We start from the raw sequence: 21,492 nt of genomic DNA, 5'->3' as shown, positions 1-21,492 counted from the left end.
GCTGCGTCAGAGTTTATGATTCACGTATGAGCTCATTTAAGGCATTGATCTATTTAGATGTTTTCCCAAGCCAAATTCACAAAGTTTGTCTGCCCACCACAGAGCCGCCAGCTCTGTGGATGGAAGCGTTTGAAATGAAAGACTTGCTGCAGCGCTCTCACGTCTCATACGCAGAACGGACCTCAGTGCATGTTGCTCAGCTGACTGTAGACGTGCTCCAAGATCTGCGAGTAGGCCTGGTCTTTGGGGGCGTGGCAGCTCAGAGAGCCCTGTAGAATTGGACAAGTTACATCAGCTGGAACACCTGAAGCTCAGGTATATAGAAAACTGGTTGCATTTAGGTAAACTCACCTTAATCTTGTCCATCATGGTTGTATCAGGACACCAGTACTGGTTGAACTGGACGAGGTCAGGAGCTGCTCTATAGTATTCAACCAGCAGCATCTGAGGAGGAAAATACGCATCTGTTTCTCTTGACAGACATGATTTAATTCTGCATTAGTTTAATATAACTTTTAATTGCTCTTTCAGTACCATCTCATTAAGAACGTCACTGGTTAAAAAGTTGTCCTGCACATAAGTGACCTCCACGGCTACAGGGATTCCATAGTCATTAGGTCTTTGCTGCAACCAGAGACATTGTGATATCTGTTATCACTGCACAAACTGGCAAACTTATGAAAGAAGGTGAACAAATAAAAAGCATGATTTCTGTGTCCTTACCTCAGGTGGTGGTACTACCCAGAATGGTGTTATTGTAGATGCCACACCTTGGTTTCCATGGTAATATGGACCTGAAATAGTCCAAAGCTAAATGAAACCTGCCTGGATCCATGGCTCATTACCGTGAAGATGTCTTGAAATGCAAAGCTGGTCAAACACAAGCATTTTTTGATTTGGAAACAAGGCATAAATTAAAAAATTTGCCTCAACACGACATAGTTTATATGTTGCCATAGCTAACATTCACCATTTCCTTTCACTGCAACAATTTATCTACCTTGTCAAACTGTCAAAATAACCCATATTTTTAGCCACTGTGGATGTTTTGTAACCGTGATCTCAACAGTGGAAAAATAAACTGCAGGTCTTTGGTTTCTGGAGCTACAATGCTCTCTAATCACCACTGTTCAGTGTTTTTATGAGACTATTAAACAGTTTACAGACAGTTCAGGAGCAATCTAGCCAATTTGTTTTCTCTTGTGTTCCTCTGTTTTAGTTAACCAGGAATTCACAAATCCGATTGTGCAACTCTACCTGTTAACCATTTACAAACTTCTGCAACATTAATATCTGTTGCCACCTTTAGCTTTCAACACATTCCAGTTTGTTTTAAGTCTTTTGGACGTGCACTTATGACTTCAGATCAACCGTTTGTCCCATGATTAGAGCACCACTGTATCTCTTCTCAAGATCAAGGGTTCTTTATTGTCATTTGCGCCACATGTGGTACATGTGGTGGAACAAAATTGTGTGCACAGGGTCCCAGTTCCATTCAACAAAAGTATAAATTGTAAAGAAAAACAGCAGTAAGATCTAAGATGTGAACTAAGAAATACACTAAACTAAGAATACGCTAAACACAGCCACTTAATCTACAGCCACCACTGACCACAGATGATGCCCAGACAGGGCTGGAAGCCGTTATTTGAGCCCTGCAGCCTCAGCTGATGATCCATCTGGGAGTCGATGTCCTGCAGCGAAGGCAGGGCCGGCCCCCGAGGATGACTGTGGTACCAGCCCACCAACGACAGCCCACGCATGAACAGGTTCTGACAAATCTGGAACAAAGTAAAACGTCCGATTTACTGACGTGACAAAACATGGCAGACCTGCCTGCTCTCTATTCACTTTAACTAACTAAAAGCACAAATTGTGGCTGACAAAGGTTTAGCTGCTTTTTTTTTTCCTTTTTTTTTAAATTCCCAGTTTGTCTGGCCTTAAAATTATATTAATGTACGCTACACAGTACTGATGTTTATCAGAGGTTGTGTTTTTCTGCAGTGCCACTTTAATAATCAACTTTTCCAAGCATGTTGACAAGTTCTGGACACTGGTCTACATGAAAAACTTGAATATTTTGAAACCAGCTATGTTTTATCCAAGTGTCACCTGGGAAAAAAACCCAACAAAAACATGGATAGACTTAGTGCTGAGTCAACTTTCCCAGCTGACAGATTACCTCCTCTTCGACAGCAGAGGCTGAGTCCCTGTCAGCCAGCCTGGTCCGACAGGGGAAAGCCCTCAAGACCGTCAGCACTAAAAAACAGCAAACAGAGAGAAAAAAGATCAAGTTCAGGAGTTCGCTTGTACTATTTTTGCAAAGATAAGTTACACTTAGGCTTGTTGCGATAAACAATAAATCAATTAATTGCACGATAAATGAAAATTATCAACCTCATTTTCATTTATCAGCTTTATCGTTTCTTCATGTCTCTCTTTCTACAGAAGACACTGGATGACAAAAAGCTCAACTCTGGTGTTCTTCAATGACCCCCTCCCTTTCTCTTTTCTTTAAAATCTGTTTTAACCATCCAAAATTTTGTTTTTGAATTGTTTAAAGCAGCTAAGCTGAGAAGCTAAGCTATGAGCTAAGCTACGAGCTAAGCTAACAGGCCGAACTCGGGGGAAAAAAACCTCCGTCTTGTCGAAGCTCCAAAATTCAGTTGAAACCCGTGACTTTGTGTAAAAAGTTGTTTTTTTCTGCAAAAAGAAGTTGAGAACTTGTTTACTGATTTTTTTATTAAAGGCTTTGTGTGAAAAATGCTATGCTAAAGAGCTCAAACCACACCGAGCATCCGCCATATAGAGAACCGAAGATACAGCCCATGTCACGTCAAGGGGCCTCCTTCCCATTTTTCTTAGAGACACGCTCTCCCACTATCCATCCTTTGGTTCAAACAGTCTTGTACTCCTATCCAGTGGTCAAAAAAAGGTACTACACTCAAAACAAATTAAAAATGTCTTCTTAAATTTGTCAATAATGACTAATTATTGGCAAATTTCAAACAATATTATCGTTTATCGCAATAATTTCTGAGACAATTAATCGCCCAGCAAAATTTGTTATCGTGACAGGCCTAGTTACACTCACACTGTGTGTTGGTGTCCCATCGTCCTCCGAGGTATCCCACCACCTCGCTGGAGGTCAGGTGACAATGGAAGTCCTATAAAGGTCAACAAAGTAAACAGCTTTGCTGCTTAGCTCGTCTTTATTGAGCATCCACCTTCAGAACAAGTAAGCACATACCATTAGCAGCAGAACATTGCTGGAGACGGCTACATTGAACGGCTGGAATCTGTTGATGGCCGAAAATGCCGACAGCTCCACCAGCGTGTGTGAATCTCTGAGGAGACAGGATCAAATGTCTGTCACGTGTTTCATTTCACCCACGACACACCAGGCACATGGAATTAAAGGGTAAAACTACGTACTTGGCAGCATCTCTGGTGCCCAAGGAGCAATATCTGACGGGAATCCTCTCTCTGTCGGTTCGACGTGAAACCATTACATCTGCGGCAGAGTGGAGATGAACGTTATTAACGTCTGAGAGGACACAGTAGAAGCAGAACACGAAGAGCAGAGAGACCATGAAATCCAAGCTGCTTGTTCTTATTCCTCTCATCCGCCTGCACAGCGGTCTTTCCTTCTTCATCATCCTCATCATCGTCTTCCTCACTCACCAGACTCTGGCAGTATGAGAAATTAAAAAAAAATAAATAATCCAGATTATTATTTATAAACTTTATCTTAATACTAACTCTATTTTCTGTCAAATGCAGAGCCAAAAAATTTGTATTTTAAACTTTAAAAACAGTTTTTGTGCTTCTTCCTGACTCAATATTCTTAAACACTTTTTAAATACAGTGGGTAAATTTAGTTTTCATACTGACTTAAAGCTATAAGGGTCACATTAAACTGGAATAAAATAAAATCTTAGACTCTTTCAAGTACAGGTGCACCGATAATTAGGCCAACCGATTTATCGGACCCAATTTCCTTAATTTTGGGTGATTGGCTGATACATGAAAAAATGATTTTACTGATTTTTTTTTTTTTTTGTAGTTTTAACAACAATTGTCTAAACTTCATTTATATTTCAGCGCACTACTGCATGGCCAGTTAAAACAAGTTTTTAGTGTTTCTAGGATATTGGTCATGGGTATGTTTTTCCATAAAATAAGATTGTAAAATTGAAGGTGCATCGTGACCTCATAACACCTGACAGTGTCGCTTATAAAACAAAATCAGCATCAGCCAAAATCGGCAGGTCAGGTTTTTTTAGAGATCGTGACTGGCCAGAAAACTGCAATCGGTGCACTGCACCCCTACTTTCTAGTATTTTTCCAACTTTTATCTGCAAGATCAAGTTTATAAGATGGCCATAAAGTGTCTACTTGAACTTGAATTTATTATCAGTTTAACAAAAAAATCAAGGAACTGATTATAAGACATGATAATTTAATGCTCATCTATGCGTGCACTTGTTTGAAAAATGCTTTTGATTATTTTGTTTGTTATTAATTTATTTGCTGGTGCATCCAATACAACAGATAACCTACATTGCCTTGCAGATAAAACTTAAAAATCTTTAGTTTTAATCTTCGTTTTCTGTCTCCTCAGAATTGACTTTTAACATGCTGGTTTTCATTGATTTAACTTTATAGTTGAGGACTCTGAGGGCCAGATGAAAAAGATTAAGAACCTCAGACCATATTTTATGTGTGAGCTAACGCCTGCTGGAGCTGCAAAAGAACAAACAAACAAAAAAAATCAGACATTTGCTTTGAAGCGCATGTCCGACTTGGCTCTATAAATCAAATCATGATGGAACTCATGATGTTTGTCCTGTAAAATGAAAAATAAAGCTAGAAGTGGAGTGTCCACGGCCCTCCTCTCACCATGTCTGCGCTGGGCTGGTATTTGTGCAGCCATGTGGTTTTGTACTGGGCCAGCTTCTGTCCCCGGTAGCGCACGGACGCCCAGCCACAGCCAGACTTCTTAGCCGGGTTGACCAGACGCTTGCAGTGCGTTGCCCAGGCGCTGGGAGAGTTAAAGATCTGCCCCGTCTCCACCCATCGGATTTTCCCGTCATTCAACAGGTCACCTACAAAGTTCTTACCCTGAGGGAGCAGGAAACAGGTGACGTGTTGCATTTCATGGTTAGAACCTCAGTAATAATATATAAGTTTAATAGTAATATGTATAAATACCAGGTAATGGATGGCCAGCACGCCGTCCCCCGGCTCCACCAGGCCATCCTTCAGCAGCACTCGCAGGGTGATCCCTCTCCGGGTCAGCAGGGAGCCCCGACCCGACGTGGTCCGACAGTCTGCCTCCTCGCCTCCACTCAGCTCCTCCTCATCCTCCTCACCTCCATCCTCCACGACCTGCGGGGAGCCCGGCGGTTCGAATTCTGAAAGCACACAAACATTTCCACACAGAGAGGTCACATGCAATGATGTGAAGGTGTAACGTGCACGTGAAAACAAACAGTTCCATTACATCTACAGCTTGGTAACATGATGAACAAACTCACAAAACTGTTGTAATTACAAGGACTTCTAAGTGAACGCCTCATTGTAATGGCAGCCAGCATCCTTATACCTGCAGCTGATACAACTATAGCCACTAAATACATAAATGGAACCTCAAGTGAAATATCAATCACCAGAATTGCCATTTTATTAATTACATCTAAACAGCGCTGGCCTTTGTGTTCAGCTCCCATTAGAGGAACGGATGTATCCGCAAGAAGAGGCCTGTATGTTTCAACCCCCCCTCACTCAGATCATTTCACTCAGATCACAATTAAAGCCCTCGTTCTTTATTCTCACCCATATCTGTGAAAGCGACGGAGAGCGCCTTCCAGGCGGTGCGAAGCTGCTCTTTTCCGGGACACTCGAGGCGGTGCGAGCCGGGGAGCTCCACACACTTGGCCACACTAGCTCCGGCTATTATTCAAAAACATAAAATGAAGGCGTCTGCGGGGCTCTGCAGCCTAGTTTCCTTGTTGTGTTGCTTTAATGTCAGTTCCCCTCCCCTTTCTTTTCTCCCTCTCTGCCCGTCCTTGTCACTCTCCCAGTGTTCTTCTCACGCGCCGGTGTTCTTTTTATTTTTTACTTTCCGTTATCGTCACTGAAAGTCCAAAACAACAGCTATGATGGCAGAGTGGTGCGGAGAGAAACACGTTAATTAAAATAAAAAATGTTTAAAAAAAAAAAAATGCTTAAAGATTAGGCGATAAATCAGCGAGGGGGGGAAAAAAATCAAGTGTCGCCGCGTGCGCGTGAAGCCGCGGCTATTTGTCTTTGACGTAGATTTAAAAGTGCGTCCAGGAGCCTCGGAGGCATCTCTGTTAGAAACTCTACACAGCAGGTACATTAGGTGACTTGTGTGGTATTATAATATGAGTTTGAACCGTGAAACACCGCTGCTCTTTTCTTCACCGCGCCGAGATGTGGCTTATCTTGAAAAAGAACGTTTACCGGGAAGTAGCCTACGGAGGGCAGCAAACCTCTGACTTCACCGGCTACACTTCTTCCCCACCTGGTGGAAATACTCTGAAAGCTATAACTTCTCTGGTTCACTAGTCCACGGCTTGAACTAGTCCTACTTGACCTGACAGGACATATTAATAACATTGTTTGGAGGTTTCGTTGCTACCGCGCATGCGCGAAAATAGGCGCCACATTCAAAATATATTCATAGCTATTTCCGGTATCAAAACTGGCGTTCAACTCTAGTGTTTTCGTCATTTAAACCTGTTTTTATTTTACGTTAATGTTCAGACATGTTCATAAATTTGTTTTATTTAATTTTGGGATGGTAAAATGTCCTCAACCTGCTGTGTTGTCGAGTGTCGGAATGACTGCGAGCACAGCTGAAACATATGTAGATGTGAAAACTGTTTTAGACTACATGTATTTCAACAAATCAGAAGTAGGCATAAATATCTCTAGACCAAAATGCAAACTGTAAAATGGTCTATTGTTAAAAAGTGCAATACTCTGGAATTCAATACTCTGGAAATTTTGCAAAACAGACAGTGTTCAATGATATGTTTGTCATGTCACAAATTTAGGTTAAATCACTTATGATGTCACAAACATCATATAACATTATTATAATTGGTAATGTAATATAACATTTCATGGATGAAGGGACCACACCTTAAACATTCTCTGAAGGATGTTTTGTGAAACTCATTATTATTGTTTACTTATTTTTATTTTATTTGGAAGAACACTTACAGAATCCAGTGAATGTTTTGAATCCTACTTTAATGAAACCATTGAGAAAAATGTTCATAGGAGTTTCCTTACAGTTGTCTAGGCAGATTTGCATTTTTACTGGACCCAGAACAAAAAAAACCTTTGGTAATTTGTACAGACCATTACTATGACCAGTAACTTATTTTTTTTTCAACCATCCATTATCTTTACCCACTTCTTCCCTTTTGTGTCACGGGTGTCGCTGGTGTCCATATCCAGCAGTCACTGTGCAAGAGGCAGGGGACACCCTGGACAGGTCTCCAGTTCATCACAGGGGCACTTGAGACAAAAAAGACAAACAACCATTCTCATGCACACCTAGGGACAATTTAGAGTTACCAAGCAGCCTAACATGTTTTTGGTCTGTGGGAGGAAACCAGAGTATCTGGCGAAAACCCACACATGCACAGAGAGAACATGCAAACTCTAGCCAGAAAGGTCCCAGGCTGGGATTTGATCCGGCGACCTTCTTGCTGAGAGGCAACAGCTCTACCAACCGAGTCACTGTACCACCCTAACTTGTGAATGGTTGTTTGTCTCGTTTGTCTCTTTGTGTGATGGACTGGAGACCTGTCCAGTGTGTCCTCCTCTGCCTCTCGCACAGAAACTGCTGGATATGGGCACCAGTGACCCCTGCAACCCAAAAGGAAGAAGCAGGTTAAAGATAATGGATGGCTGTTCATCATTTGTTTTGCGTCACCTACATGCTACTGTCTGTGTATAAAATAACACCCCACACCTTGCACAAACATACAATACACTAGAACTTTATTTAAAAGGCACTTTACAAGCTACACCATTAACTAAAGTGCTGTACACCTATAAAAGAAAGTTAAAAGCCCCAGATATCCTTATTTATGCTCAGTAATACAAGTAGAAAATTCCAACAAAGTTAAGTCAGGTCCTCTGGACTGTTTCTTTTTGTTGAAATGTTTTGTCTTTCATACCAAAGACTTCTTCAGTCTGAGGAGCTGCAACAAATGCAGTCTTATAAATAGCACCTTCACATAGTGTGTTCATATTTTGAACCACTTTGGCCATGACTGCCTCAGAAACCATCTGAGCACCATCAAACTGGTTGACCAACTACGTGAAGGTGCTATTTATAAGACTGAGTTTGTTGCAGCTCCTCGGACTGAAGTATTTTGGATGAAAGATGAAACGTTTCAACAACAAAAATGTCAAGAGGATGGCAGCACGGTGGCACAGTTGGTAGAGCTGCTGCCTCTCAGCGAGCAGGTTGCCCTGGTTCAAATCCCGGTCCAGGGGACTTTCTGGGTGGAGTTTGCATGTTCTCTCCATGCATGCGTGGGTTTCCTCCGGGTACTTCGGTTTCTTTCCACAGTCAAAAAACATGCATGTTAGGCTGATTGATAATTGTAAATCGTCCCTAGGTGTGAGTGAGAGAGTGAATGGTTGTTTGTCTCATTTGTCTCTATGTGGCCCTGTGATGGACTGGAGACTTGTCCAGGGTGTACCCTGCCTCTGGTACAGTGATAGTTGAATATGGGCACCAGTGACCAGAGGTCCAGAGGACCTGACTCAACCTTGTTAAATTACAACAGTTGGTTCATATAATATTGATTATCCTTTCATTAGCATAAAAATGGAAAACAACACCATGTTTCCAGATAATATAACCCAGTGGAAATAAAAACAGGAAAAAGACAAGAGGGCCAGTTATATAGCCCTGAGTTACTCCATAACTAAGGAGTTCTACAGAAAACTCTAAAATTCTGAAACTGACACAAAAACTTACCTCTGTTAAATACGATCTAATAGGATATATGCCAAAACTAATCAGTTGAGTACTGCGGCCGCACCACCACTTGAAAGGTGAAGACATTTGATGGGCAAGGGTAAGTTTGTTCTGCAATGTTGGGAATTATTATAGGTTTGTCACTGTCCATAGAGGTAAATTCATCAACGTGAGACACATACCTCCCTTCACACAGAAGAACAAGCTTATTTCTGTAAAGAATACGCCCTTCCATTTCACTGGATAAATTACTCGGCCTTTCTTGAATCTTTAAACTAACTGCAGGCAAAGAGGAACAGGTGACACCTTCTCTTGTGCACTCTTCATTCTTGATAAATACCCTTGTTTTCCATTTTATGTTGTAAAAGGTAAAGTAGGCACTGTTATGAGCAGGGGTTTCAAAATCTGATACCACACTGCTGATGCTCTTGTTCATAGTAACATAGAGACCAGAAAAAATATAAGCTCTGATCCGGGTGCTGAAAGAGAAGCTCCATGGTTTGGCCATGTAAATCCTTGGTGTGTACATAGTTTCTTCCTCGGTCAGATCAGTGAGCAACATGCTCACTGGGAGAGCATTGAATTGAAAGCCCTGCAACTTGCTGTCATGATACTGTGAACCATCAAGTTTGTATAAGTCCTCAGCTGGCATCATTGGGAAGCGAACAAGCTTGAGAAGAATCTTGGGGATCGTCGTATTTTCCTGAGCCGCTGCCCATTTCTTCAGTCCATGCAAAATGATGCTTTCGTTATGCACCACAAGGTCTGAACGGGCAAGAAGAGCCGTAACAAGGTGGAGTGGAAGTTCTGTCCAGGCTGGGGATAGGATCAGCTCCTCGCAGTTCCAAGCCAAGTACTGAAGACAAATATCTTGTACAGCCTGGTCACCAACATTCACTGCATACTGACAGAAGGAGCTCTGACTCTGGAAAGTAGAATCCTCTGGGAGAAATGATCTGACAATATCTACAGCCTCACTCTGAAATTCTGCAAGTCTCCAGTCGTAAGCCATCTTCAGAAGGCAATAGGCAGAGGCAAGTGTGATTTTCATTTTTCTTGTGTAGAAGTATCTGAAACATTACCATTTTTAGTTATTTGCATCTGAAATTAGATGTAGAAACAGAGATAGGCTGAAAATAAAGGTTTTACCTGATAAATGTATTGGCATGTTGAATACAGTCAGATGTAACATCTATGCTGAGGCTGTGGAAGTTCGTCTGAGATGTTTTGAGATCTGGGTTCAGCGAAAGTATGATCTTGTGAGCACAGACCATCTCCACTGTGTTGTTGTCCACCCTCACTGGTATGTTCAAGTCACAGTCGTGTTGACCATCAAACAGCTCTTCCAGCTGATGAGAGAGGGATGCATTGTGGTCCACGGTGTATTCATGACTAAGAGTTTCCACATGAGTCTCTGGCCCTTGCAGAAATAAATATTTGCAAAGTGAGCAATGAGGATTTGAGATGTTAGTGTATATTGTTCAAATTAAGATGCATACTAACTTCCTAGCATTGGTTGACTTACATATTTCACACCTAACGCCTGCATCTTCAGAGTGGCCACAGTTATGTGTTCCCCATCCAGGAAAGGTACAGTGGAGCAGGTCTATCTCTGCTCCACTGCAGCTTACATCATCCATCCAGATGTTTCCAGTCCCTAAAACAAAATCAGTTTCAAATGTTTAGACAAATTAAACCATTTCTATTGAACAATACCATTACAAGTTTGTTGAACATTTTGTGGTAAAATTACCCCCACACAAAATCCTAAAACCTAAACTGTTGTTATGTAAAAACCATTAAAGATGTCAAAATACCAGTTCAGTCATGTTAACTCCTCTTGACCCATTTAAACATTCAATGAGGTTTCTACTATAAGGGTGCTTCAGTATTGGCACTCACACAAATACAGTAATATCAAAAACAACTTCACTCAAGACTCTTTATTAGTGTACTGTACAGCTTTGAATTTGATGCAGCACAGTCAGTTATTCGTCTTACCCTGGCCAAAAGTAGCAGATCCTGGAGCTTCTTTTGCACCCATATAATACAGCTGTTGACACACCACATGAGCATCATCTATATCCCAGTTGTCATCGCATACAGTCCCCCACTCTCCATCATGAAAGATTTCCACACGACCCTCTGATTCGTCTTGCCCTCCTATCAGTCTGATTAAACCTTCTTCATGACCTTGTGAAAAATAAAGCCAACTTTAGTCATTGCTAAATAAAAAAGAGTTATTAGTTCTCATCAACTAAAATCTGCTCTTTCGAATAAACAAATTAATAAAGAAAGGAAAAATGTTTAAAGGAAAAAATTTAATCAGTGCATGTGTGTGTGTGTGTGTGGGGGGGGGGGGGGGAGTCATTATATTCATCATACACATGTTTTCATATTTGAGCGATCAACATTTTTATATTTGATAGGAGACACTGGCCAGCACTATGAAGAAGGTTTATCGTGGGACATTTGCTTGACTGAAGTAAAGAGTAATACAACTTAATAATTTGTCAGAATAATAACTTCCTGCACTTTTTATAAATACGGTTTCTATCATAAGGGCCCTCATCTCAGCCTATGATTTTGCCTCCAGCTGCTTGTCCCCCTGTCTGGCTGTGTTTGACAGGTTCGAGGCAGCGACTTTGGCACTTTTAGAGGATGAGCTTGGCCATAACAAGCCATGTGGTTCCCCTTGTGATCCTATCTCTCACTCCCACCCTGCCCCTGCACTTTTTAAAAGTTATTTTATTTCCAGCATCAGGCAGGTTATCTTTGCTGTTATTTATATTCTGTCCTCAGGTGTTATGCATAAATGCTTTAAACGTGCTGTGGAGCATCCCCTGCTTAAAAAAACTGTCCTCAACCAAAATGTCTTGGCTAATTTTAAGCCTCTGCTTTGGAGACTAAGCCCATCTCCGAGCTGCCTTTATTTCTAAAATTGATCTATTCCCTGATCGAGCCTTTATGGGATGAACACAATATCCTGGAGGTTTTATAGTCTGTCCTCAAAATTTAGCACATCACAGAATCAGCTCTTGTGAAAATTTTAATGGCATTCCTTTGGCTAATGATTATGGTGAACATGTGGTTCTTTTGCTCTGTCTACGGTAAGTGTTGCTTTTGAACAGTGAACATTTTATGTCTCATTTACAGCACCAAGTGGGTATCTGTGGTATTGCACTAAACTGGTTTAGGTCATATCTGGTACTAGACAGAACCATGTGTGTCAATATAGCTGGTTCTGAATTCTCCACTGTCCCTCTGTCTTCTGGGGTTCCACAGGGCTTTATCTTAGGCCCCCTGCTTTCTTCCCTTTACCTGCTTCCTTTGAGTTTAGTACTCAGGAAACGGGATCTTTTTCATTGTTATACTGGGGACAGTCAGATTGATTTATACCACTGAAAAAGAAAGATGCCCTCTCAATTAAGCAGCAGATGACCACTTGTCCTGAGCCTGGATCTGCTTTGAGGTTTCTTCCTCATGAGGGTTTTTCCTTTCTACTGTTGCCTTCATACTTGCTTAAGATGAGTCTGCAATCAAGTTAAACTCAAAGCAGTCTGCTCCTAAGATAAATAATGTTGTTAACTTACTTTTTATCTGTACAGTGCCCTGAGATGACTTCTGTTGTGACTTGGTGCTATATAAATAAACTGAATTGAATTGAATTAGGCAACTTTTGTTGTGTCTCAAAGATATCAAAGCCTGCATGTCCTTAAACTTTTTAAATCTGAAGGACAGGGAAACAGAAGTCATGGTGTTTGGTCCCAGTGGCTCCTGTGAACCATCTTCTGTTAATCTGAGCTGTCTGGCACCATATGAAAATCAAATAGTTTCTCATTTGGGTTTTGAAATGGAAAGAGACTTTAAATTAGATTCCCAGGTTGTAGCAGTAATCAAGTCTAGTTTTTATTATCACAGGAATCTGGCAAAAGTAAAGCTGATTTCCACACAACAGTATTTTGAAACAGCTACCCATGCATTTGTCACATCTCTGCTTGATTACTGCAATGATCTTTACCTTGGAGTCAGACGCTTCTTCCTTAAAGGTATCCAGTTGGTCCAGAATGCTGATGCTCAGCTTTTAACTGGTGTTCGTAAAAGGGTGCAAATCTCTCCCATTCTGGCTTTGCATCACTGGCTGCCTGTTCATTTTAAGATGTTTTAAAGTTGTTTTTAAAAGTTTGGCTGGTCTTGCCCCACCCTGAGTGGCTTCACCCATACTCTCCTCCTGCTCACTGCTCCTGGAGGTGCCAAGATCCAAATAAAAGCTCTGAGAGAACAAAGCTTTATGTGTTGCTGCTCCTAAAATGGAACAATTTCCTACTTTGTATCAGACAAGCCGCTTCCCTGTCCACTTTAAAACTCTTCTAAAAGTGCACATTTATTTCCTGGTCTTTGGCACAGCCTTGGACTTGCTTTTGTCTTTTTTCCACTCCTGCTTTATTGATGTAACTGTAAATGTTCATTGATTTTATATGTTCATCACTTTGTTGCAACTGTGTTGGTTTAAAAGTGCTTTTTAAATATAGTAGTAGCAACAAGTAATAAATAAAAAGTTAACTCACCACTGGAAAAACTGATCCGCCAAAGGAGGACACAGAAAAACAACACATTTCCATTCATTTTAATAGAACTTTTCTCTGGGTGGGAAAAAGAAAAACAGTGAGCACTTCAAGAAATCAACGCTTTGCTTTGGCACCGAGACAAAAATCAAAGTTTTGACAAAATACTAATGAAATAATTCAAACTATATTTTGCTTCAATGAGTTAATCGAATTTGCATTTATTTGTTCACATTTTTATCCTATAAATACATCCACATGTAACAGTTGTCAGAATGAAGCTGAACTTACCTCAACTTAAAGCAGGATTGAGAAATGGATAGGTTTCTTAGTTCTTGTGAAAAATTCTATGAACACAACACTAAAAAAAACTGTTGGAGAAGTCACTTTCATTTTCCAGAAATTGCCACCCCATGTAAAGGTGTGCCTCCTTTGGGGGGGGAACAAGACTCAGGACTTGTTTTAAGACAAGTCATGTCATGTCAAGTCAAAGTGTATTTATATAACACTTTAAAGACAACCATACATTCATTTAGCTGATGTTTTTCTTAGTTCATATCTTATTACTGTTTTTATTTTACATTTTATTGTTGGATGTAACTGGGATCTTGTGTACATAATCTTGTTCCACCACATGTACCACATGAGATGTGAATGACAAATAAATCTCTCTGTCTCTGATACATGGCCAAAGAGCTTTACAGGGCTTTTACTATTTTGGTTTCTCCCTTTTTCATGGGTCGCTACAGTGAGTGAACTCGCAGAAAGACTTGGCTCTTTCTATAAACCGGAGACCCTTCCTGACGCAGACCACAAAGCTGTCACAGCCCACATGAGTGGAGCAGAGGGCAGCCTGAGTGAGCAGATGGGGCCTTGCTCAAGGGCCATGAGTGGGACAAATGAGGGTGGAGGCAGGTGTGGGTGCTTCATCTTTCCCACCTACATGTTGATGTAGATCAAGGGGATTTATGCTGGCAACCTTCCCATCATAGGATTGCCATCTCTAACCTCTGAGCCACCACTCCCCCTGGCCACAGAGCTTTACAGGGTGTAAGATCAATAAATCAGCCACACAATAAAATTTTATTAAATATTTAAACATATAAACAAAATAATTAAAAACAAATTAAACAATTAATTAAGCTTGTACAATAAAGGCCAAGACATTCTGCTAAACCAAGACTAAATTCCTGTAAAGAAATTATTATTATTTTATTTTTTCAGATTTAAAACAGTCAATAATCTGGGAAGCCAAGTATGTGAGAGTTTGCTCGCTGCAAAGCTTTCAAACAGTTTATGATATTATTATTTCTATCATGTTTTTGTTTTTTGGGGGAAAAAGTGAACACAAAATGGAGAACCAAAAATTCAAAAAGGACTGATCTAATTTATTAAAACAAGAAAACAAAAGGCTGATGAGGCAGCAAAAAATATTTACAGAAAATTGTTTTTAGGAAAAGTCGAAGGAAAACGTATGACGGCTTCAAAACATAATGCATGGACAACAAATGAGAAACAGGACACAAGCTTTAAAGGAAAAATGAGAAAAGACAACACCTGAGGAGAGAATATGAGGATCAGATGAGAGTGGGAGGGGCATGAGCAGAGCATGAACTGAGGGGAAAACACTGGGGAGGCTGAAACACAAGCAAAAATACAATAATCACAGAAAAATTAAACAAACAACACGAGCTACAGAACAAGACAGTGACTTAAGGGCCCTGGAGTCCCAAAACAAAAACTATTTAACTAATGGAAACCAAAGGACAGAGGGCAAAATCAAAACCAAACACCAGATAACCCAACTCATGTGGGTGACAGTGGACAAAATAGGATGGAGGGCACAAAGAAAAACACAAGTTAATACCAAAAAAACTAACAGGAATATTCCTGCAAAACAAATAAACAAACAAACAAACAAACCAAATCTAAGAATGGCTCCATCCACGTTCACTCTGAGAACAAGAGTTTGCATTTTGCTACTTTTAGCTTGTTTTGCTTCTAAAAGCTTTTACATAACATTTTAATTTAGCAAACACTTTCAGATTTTGGCAGCATATTCTGCTACTTTTAGTTAGTTTTGCTGCATTTAGCTTGTGTTTTGCTATTTTTATATATTGTTTCACTATTTTTGACATTTATAGCTAGTGTTTAGCTGGTTTAAGCCAAACTAAAATCCATTTTACCCGGTGTAGTTATAAACTTTATGTTTTGAGGGAGTCTTCAACTCACCGGAAATGACGTCAACACACGCTCTAGTTTACTTACTGCTGATTGGACAAACAGTACCGCCCTTCCTGAAGCTGGCGGGAGCTAAATTAAATCACAAATGGATCAGTTATGTTGCCAGTGAGCGGACAGATACAGTTTATTGAGTTTTAAACAATGAATAGGTTACGTTCAGCTGTATTTAAGGGCAAAAGAGCCCGACAGGAGTCGGTAGAAACAAAAGTTCAGACCCGGAAGAGGTCAAAAAAACCCTTTAAAGAAGGTACGCTGCTAATTTCATAATTATAATACTGTATAATGACACGTGCAGAGTATTTATTTACATTTTTATGCTAGATGTTTGTTTGTATATGCAACGTTTAACAAACAGCTACAGAGATAAAAATAAGTCATTTTATACAAACATTTATTTCTCACCTCTGCACAGAAACAGTGCCTCTGATATCACCCAAATAATAGCATTTGTGAACAGTGTGGTGCTTTGTTTGAATGAGAGTTGTGTATTTACCTGCAGAGGAGCCTCCATCATCTTCGTACCACAGCTTCTCTGATCCTGCTGATGTTGTTCAGCTTCGCTCTCAGCTCCTCAGCTGGTATGACGAGGACAAGAGAGAGCTGCCATGGAGGACTCTGGTAAAAATAAACAATTGCTACATTTAACTTTTTGCTAAATAACATCTTGTTTTCCACAGACATATGCTATGAATGGTAGATATCATGTTGGGGTTAATGGCACATTTCTCCAACTAAAAAACAAAACAGGATCAAAATCAACATCGAGTTTTTGCTGTGCTCATGCTGCATCTTGTTATATAGTTTGGGGAGGATTCTGCAGTTTTTATAAAATTTTTCTAAAAAAAATGTGCCGGTAATTGCATTTTAATGTGTGTTTGGCAAACATTTTGCATTAAAAAAAAACAACAATTACTTTTTTTTGTTATTAATGCACATCGGTTATTACTCAGGTTTAGATCAGTAAAAAATATAATCTGTCAGTATTGTTTAATATAAGCAATACATGAAGTGAAATAAAAATGTACTGTGTGTACATTTCCTGAAGGGTATGACGGAGTCAGATCGCAACATCAGGACATATGCAGGTAAGGAATATAAATAAATTAACATTATTAACTTGCGCATACACTCTTTAACAACTCTAAAGTGTAAGTTGCTATTTTTCTCTGTTGTTTTTTCCAGTGTGGGTTTCAGAAATAATGCTGCAACAGACTCAAGTTGCCACTGTAAAAGACTACTACAACAGATGGATGAAGGTAGGAAATTTGTACAGTTATTGGACTTGAAGTCTTCCTGTGATCTCTCACTTAGCTCCTGTATTTATTTTGCTTCAGAGGTGGCCCAGAGTCCAGGATCTTGCAGCTGCCACATTAGAGGTAATACATTTTAAATCAGTGCGTTTGGATTTATTTGTGTTACTTTAAATTTACGTTGCTGTTGTTGGTGTGCAGGAGGTAAACCAGATGTGGGCAGGCCTTGGCTACTACTCTCGTGGAAAAAGGCTTCACGAAGGAGCTCAAAAGGTCATCACTGTCACACTTTTGTAGCTTAGAACTGGATTTTTGACAAACGTTAGTTCTTTCACTTCAATCACCTTTTCCATAACTCCAATTAACATTATGTTTAACATATAACTTAATAAGTTTGCTTTTTAAAAGCAGATCTACAAGAGTTTTGTTGACTGTTCTGCTTCAGGTGATGTCGGAGCTGAAGGGACAGATGCCGCAGACCGTTGAGGACTTGCTGAAACAGTTACCTGGTGTGGGACGCTACACCGCTGCAGCTGTTGGCTCTATCGCACTGGGACAGGTAGGTCAGGAGAAGTGGGCATCTGTTTGGGCTGCTGCATGTTTTTCTTTGGACCAGAGATGATGACAGTCGTCATGTCAACATTGACTTATTTTGCTGTCAAACTGAAGAGAGGGTTTGTGAATATCAGCTGAACGGCATTTTAAAACGTAACCAGTGTTTGAAAAATAGCTCTGTAATTCTGCATGAATTAAAAATGATTTGAAGTAATGAAGACAGTAACAGTAGGTTAGTGCTTATGGAAATAAGCAAACCTTTTTACTTTATTTTAATAATTGCAAGCCCCTTCATGTTTGCCTTCATTTTATGAAGCCAAAGGTTGTAGGACTTCTGTCATAACTGGCAACAACAACAAAAAAAGACACAAGATATGTTTTGAACAGATGAAGTGAAAAAAAAGCAAAGAAAGTTTGCAGGAGGCTGATTGTTTGACCCCTAACACATAAATTGAATAATGCACAAAGAGAGATGGCATGCATTGCCTCGAGCACCTCAGTAATGTTTACTGACGATGTGACGAGAGCAGCTGGATGATTTTTTTTGAATGTAGGTTACAGGCTTCTTAAGGCTCTTCAATGTACAATGAGCCAAAACAATATATAAACAATCTGGGGGGGTTAAAAGGGAAAATAGGTGGTATATTGTGCTGTCACATGATTTCAAACAGTTTAGTGTTTTTCTTTGTAAAACCAAATTAAAGTCAGAGAAAGCCACAAATGACATTTAAAGACCGCTGCAGTAAAGTGTCAGCAAAGCATCACAAAGCAGGAAGTTGTTTTTCATAGAAAATGTTTGTTTCATACGAGTAACAGAACTGTAAAAAACTTTTTAGGTGCCCTCATACATGGAGTAGTTAGTGGCACGGTCTTCTAATCCGGAGGTTTGAGCCCAGGTTGTGTCACAAGGCCATCTGGCATCAAACTGTCACATTTTTCATGCGACTTCACTCGCTGCTGCGACCCCTGCAGAAGTGAGCAGCCTACAGGAAAACAACACATGCACAAATCTAACTTTAACTAACAGCTTTTTAAATTTATTTATCGCTGATGACTGTTCTGACCCTTGTTGCCAAGGTTACCGGAGCAGTAGATGGCAACGTGGTTCGGGTTCTGTGTCGTCTGAGGGCTGTCGGAGCCGACAGCACGAGTCCAGCAGTAACCGAAGCTCTTTGGTGAGAGAAACCTTCAAAACAAAAGCTCCAAGAGATCCTGTAAATAACAAGGTGTTAAGTTTGAGGGATGACGCTACAATCCAAGTTTTTCTATTTTTTATTTTATTGTGTCAGGAATCTTGCCAACTTGCTGGTGGATCCTGAGAGACCTGGAGACTTCAACCAGGCCATGATGGAGTTAGGAGCGCGAGTATGCACCCCCAAAGGACCGCTGTGCTTCCAGTGTCCTGTGCAGTCGCACTGTCGCTCGTATCGCAAGGTGGGTGGTTTCTGGATGTCATTTTATATCCAACATAGACATTTAGAATAAATAGTCTGAGTTTTGGTTTGGATTGTTCTTTTACAGTGCATTTTTGTGCAGGTTTATGTCAAACAGAAACAAAACTCTATGAAGCTTTTGGGGAAGGTGCACAAAACGACTCCTGATCTTCCTGACATAGAAGACTGCAGTAAGCCTCCTCCTCCTCCCACTTGATCATTTACAGAAATCGATTGATTCCTTACTTCGCTGTCTCCTCCTCTTTCCTCTCAGTGAACGGTGAGACCTGTTTGTTGTGTCCCTCTGAGCCATGGGACCATGAGCTGGGTGTCCAAAACTTTCCAAGGAAGCCAGCGAAGAAGGCTCCACGTGTAGAGCGAACTCTGACATGCGTGGTCTCCAGACCTGGGGAGGAGGGAGGCGAGGAGTTCCTGCTCACACAGAGACCAAACAAAGGTTGGAGCTTGAACCTCATCCGTTCGCTTTTGTCCAGGCCTCATTCAGTTTTAACCTGAAACCTGATTTAAATGTTACAATAAGTGAAAAACACAAGTCATCTTTTTTTTTTTTTTGAATGAATTAATGAATGAATGAATTGTTTGATTGGTTTATTTGGTCATGCCAAAAATAACAGTTTCAAACAAACAAATAAATGAATAAATAAACCCTTTATGACCAATAAATAAAAGGCAGAAGCTGAAGGCTTGTTATGCCTCTCCTTTGAATTTCTCATGGATTGTCCAGAACAAAAATGTACAAAAAACGACAACCACACATGAACAACTGGAAGGAAAAAAAAAAAGACCAAACAGAACATTAATACATATTCAATATCCATCCATTATCTTTACCCACTTCTTCCTTTTTGGGTCGCTGGGGTCACTGGTGCCCTTATCCAGCCATCACTGTGCGAGAGGCAGGGGACACCCTGGACAGGTCTCCAGTCCATCACATAGAGACAAATGAGACAAACATTCACTCTCTCATTCACAACTAGGGACAATTTAGAGTTACCAATCAGCCTAACATGCATGTTTTTAGTCTGTGGGAGGAAACCAGAATACCCAGAGAAAACCCATGCATTCATGGAGAGAACATGCAAACTCCACCCAGCAAGGCTCCCGGCTGGGATTTGAACCAGCGTGTCCTGCTCACTGGGAGATGGTAGCTCTACCAACTGTGCATCCATACCACCAATATCAATATACAATACAATAATAATGATGCCCTCCCTATATTCTCCTATTTATATAAATATAAATCAGTATTACTCTTTGTCAGTACTATTTTATTACTGTTATTATAACAAGCATTACATTTCCATGTATTACTATTATTATCATCATCTCAACTTTTATTACTACAAATTGTAACTCTTCATTAACTTGCATTTTAATTTATTTCTAAAACTTGAAAGAGAGCTACTTACATTCATAAAAACTTAACATGGACTCACGGATGAGTGAAAGCACACCTTTATGAGCGAGCTGCAAGTCTAATTTCAGTTTTTATCAGAGGACTGTGTGTTTTCAGGTTTGCTAGCAGGCTTATGGGAGTTTCCAAGTCTTCTGCTGAAGGAGGAAAACTCTGAGGTGAAACAGAAGAAGGCACTGAGGGATGAAATCAGCACAGTACTAAGAACCAGCATGACTGACCACCTCCAGTATGTTGGAGAGGTAAGACTGATGAGCAGCGATCTGCTCCACTCCTGTGATAAAACGAGACGTTTCTGTGTGCTCATGTGATCGTCTGTTTTCAGGTCATGCACATCTTTTCCCACATTCACCAGACCTATGTGGTTTACAGTTTGAGCCTGACAGAGAGCAACACACGAGCACAGACTGAAAAAACACGGTGGCTCCACAGGTCTGCTCTGCAGGAAGCTGCTGTGTCCACTGGACTGAAAAAGGTCGGTGCTTTTTATTTTCCTCTCTGCTTGTGTTAATAATGACCTCCTGGTTCCAAAATCAACTTTCATGTTTGTAACGTGGATAGATTCAGATGTTTCCTTGATGATCGTCATAATTTTCTACATCTCAAATGATCAATTAAAGCCCAATGCAAATAAATTCTTGCAAATATACAAGTTTTAAAGTTTCACTCAGTTCTCATGTTACTACTCTTTGCAGATTTTAAAACTTTTTGATTCTGTGGACAATTTAAAGGAAAAAGTGTCAAAGGTAAGCTTCTCTGTAATTTAAATTTTATATATTCCTGTACAAATAAAGTTTTCGACACTGTGTGGAATTGGATAAATGTTATTTTGAGATTTGGATCCGTATGGAAACACTTTCAGACTCATATGTCTGATGTCTGCAGCTTTTTACTCTATGAGAGCTCAGGTCCAAGTGTCTGAATCGAGTCAAGAAGTAAATTGGGTAAATTATTGTACCCTTGTATATATATATAT

The 21,492-nt window shown here is 40.2% G+C and overlaps 3 protein-coding genes across 3 annotated transcripts in view; 1 reads left to right on the top strand and 2 right to left on the bottom strand.

Moving 5' to 3' along the window:
• Nucleotides 1-7: 7 nt before the first annotated feature.
• mpnd (MPN domain containing) lies at nucleotides 8-6,015 on the bottom strand. The gene is made up of 13 exons (XM_037674757.1): nucleotides 5,839-6,015; nucleotides 5,215-5,417; nucleotides 4,903-5,124; nucleotides 3,591-3,690; nucleotides 3,436-3,514; nucleotides 3,251-3,347; nucleotides 3,095-3,167; nucleotides 2,183-2,259; nucleotides 1,613-1,781; nucleotides 724-794; nucleotides 535-624; nucleotides 352-444; nucleotides 8-269 (listed from the first exon to the last, which is right to left on the bottom strand). The coding sequence occupies exons 1-13, from the start codon at nucleotides 5,840-5,842 to the stop codon at nucleotides 183-185; spliced, it is 1,365 nt and encodes a 454-aa protein (XP_037530685.1). The 5' UTR covers nucleotides 5,843-6,015; the 3' UTR covers nucleotides 8-182.
• Nucleotides 6,016-9,071: 3,056 nt separating this feature from the next.
• Nucleotides 9,072-11,423, bottom strand: LOC119407447 (galectin-3-binding protein A-like). Its single transcript, XM_037674272.1, has 5 exons — nucleotides 11,420-11,423; nucleotides 11,036-11,227; nucleotides 10,560-10,691; nucleotides 10,184-10,454; nucleotides 9,072-10,104 (listed from the first exon to the last, which is right to left on the bottom strand). The coding sequence occupies exons 1-5, from the start codon at nucleotides 11,421-11,423 to the stop codon at nucleotides 9,072-9,074; spliced, it is 1,632 nt and encodes a 543-aa protein (XP_037530200.1).
• Nucleotides 11,424-15,984: 4,561 nt separating this feature from the next.
• mutyh (mutY DNA glycosylase) overlaps nucleotides 15,985-21,492 on the top strand; it is a 6,212-nt gene continuing 704 nt past the window's right edge. Inside the window, exons 1-14 of the mRNA XM_037674756.1 lie at nucleotides 15,985-16,090; nucleotides 16,343-16,461; nucleotides 16,889-16,928; nucleotides 17,026-17,099; nucleotides 17,178-17,219; nucleotides 17,295-17,366; nucleotides 17,539-17,652; nucleotides 18,726-18,823; nucleotides 18,938-19,082; nucleotides 19,185-19,272; nucleotides 19,356-19,538; nucleotides 20,616-20,758; nucleotides 20,842-20,991; nucleotides 21,212-21,262. Coding sequence (XP_037530684.1) covers nucleotides 15,985-16,090; nucleotides 16,343-16,461; nucleotides 16,889-16,928; nucleotides 17,026-17,099; nucleotides 17,178-17,219; nucleotides 17,295-17,366; nucleotides 17,539-17,652; nucleotides 18,726-18,823; nucleotides 18,938-19,082; nucleotides 19,185-19,272; nucleotides 19,356-19,538; nucleotides 20,616-20,758; nucleotides 20,842-20,991; nucleotides 21,212-21,262 — 1,425 coding nt within the window. The remainder of the gene's footprint in view (nucleotides 16,091-16,342; nucleotides 16,462-16,888; nucleotides 16,929-17,025; nucleotides 17,100-17,177; nucleotides 17,220-17,294; nucleotides 17,367-17,538; nucleotides 17,653-18,725; nucleotides 18,824-18,937; nucleotides 19,083-19,184; nucleotides 19,273-19,355; nucleotides 19,539-20,615; nucleotides 20,759-20,841; nucleotides 20,992-21,211; nucleotides 21,263-21,492) is intronic.

The sequence above is a fragment of the Nematolebias whitei genome, chromosome 3 (genome assembly GCF_014905685.2).
Source record: "Nematolebias whitei isolate Nwh7 chromosome 3, NemWhi1, whole genome shotgun sequence".
Lineage (NCBI taxonomy): Eukaryota > Metazoa > Chordata > Actinopteri > Cyprinodontiformes > Rivulidae > Nematolebias > Nematolebias whitei.
The sequence above is the reverse complement of the archived record's forward strand: the minus strand, read 5'-3'. Positions and strand labels throughout refer to the sequence as shown.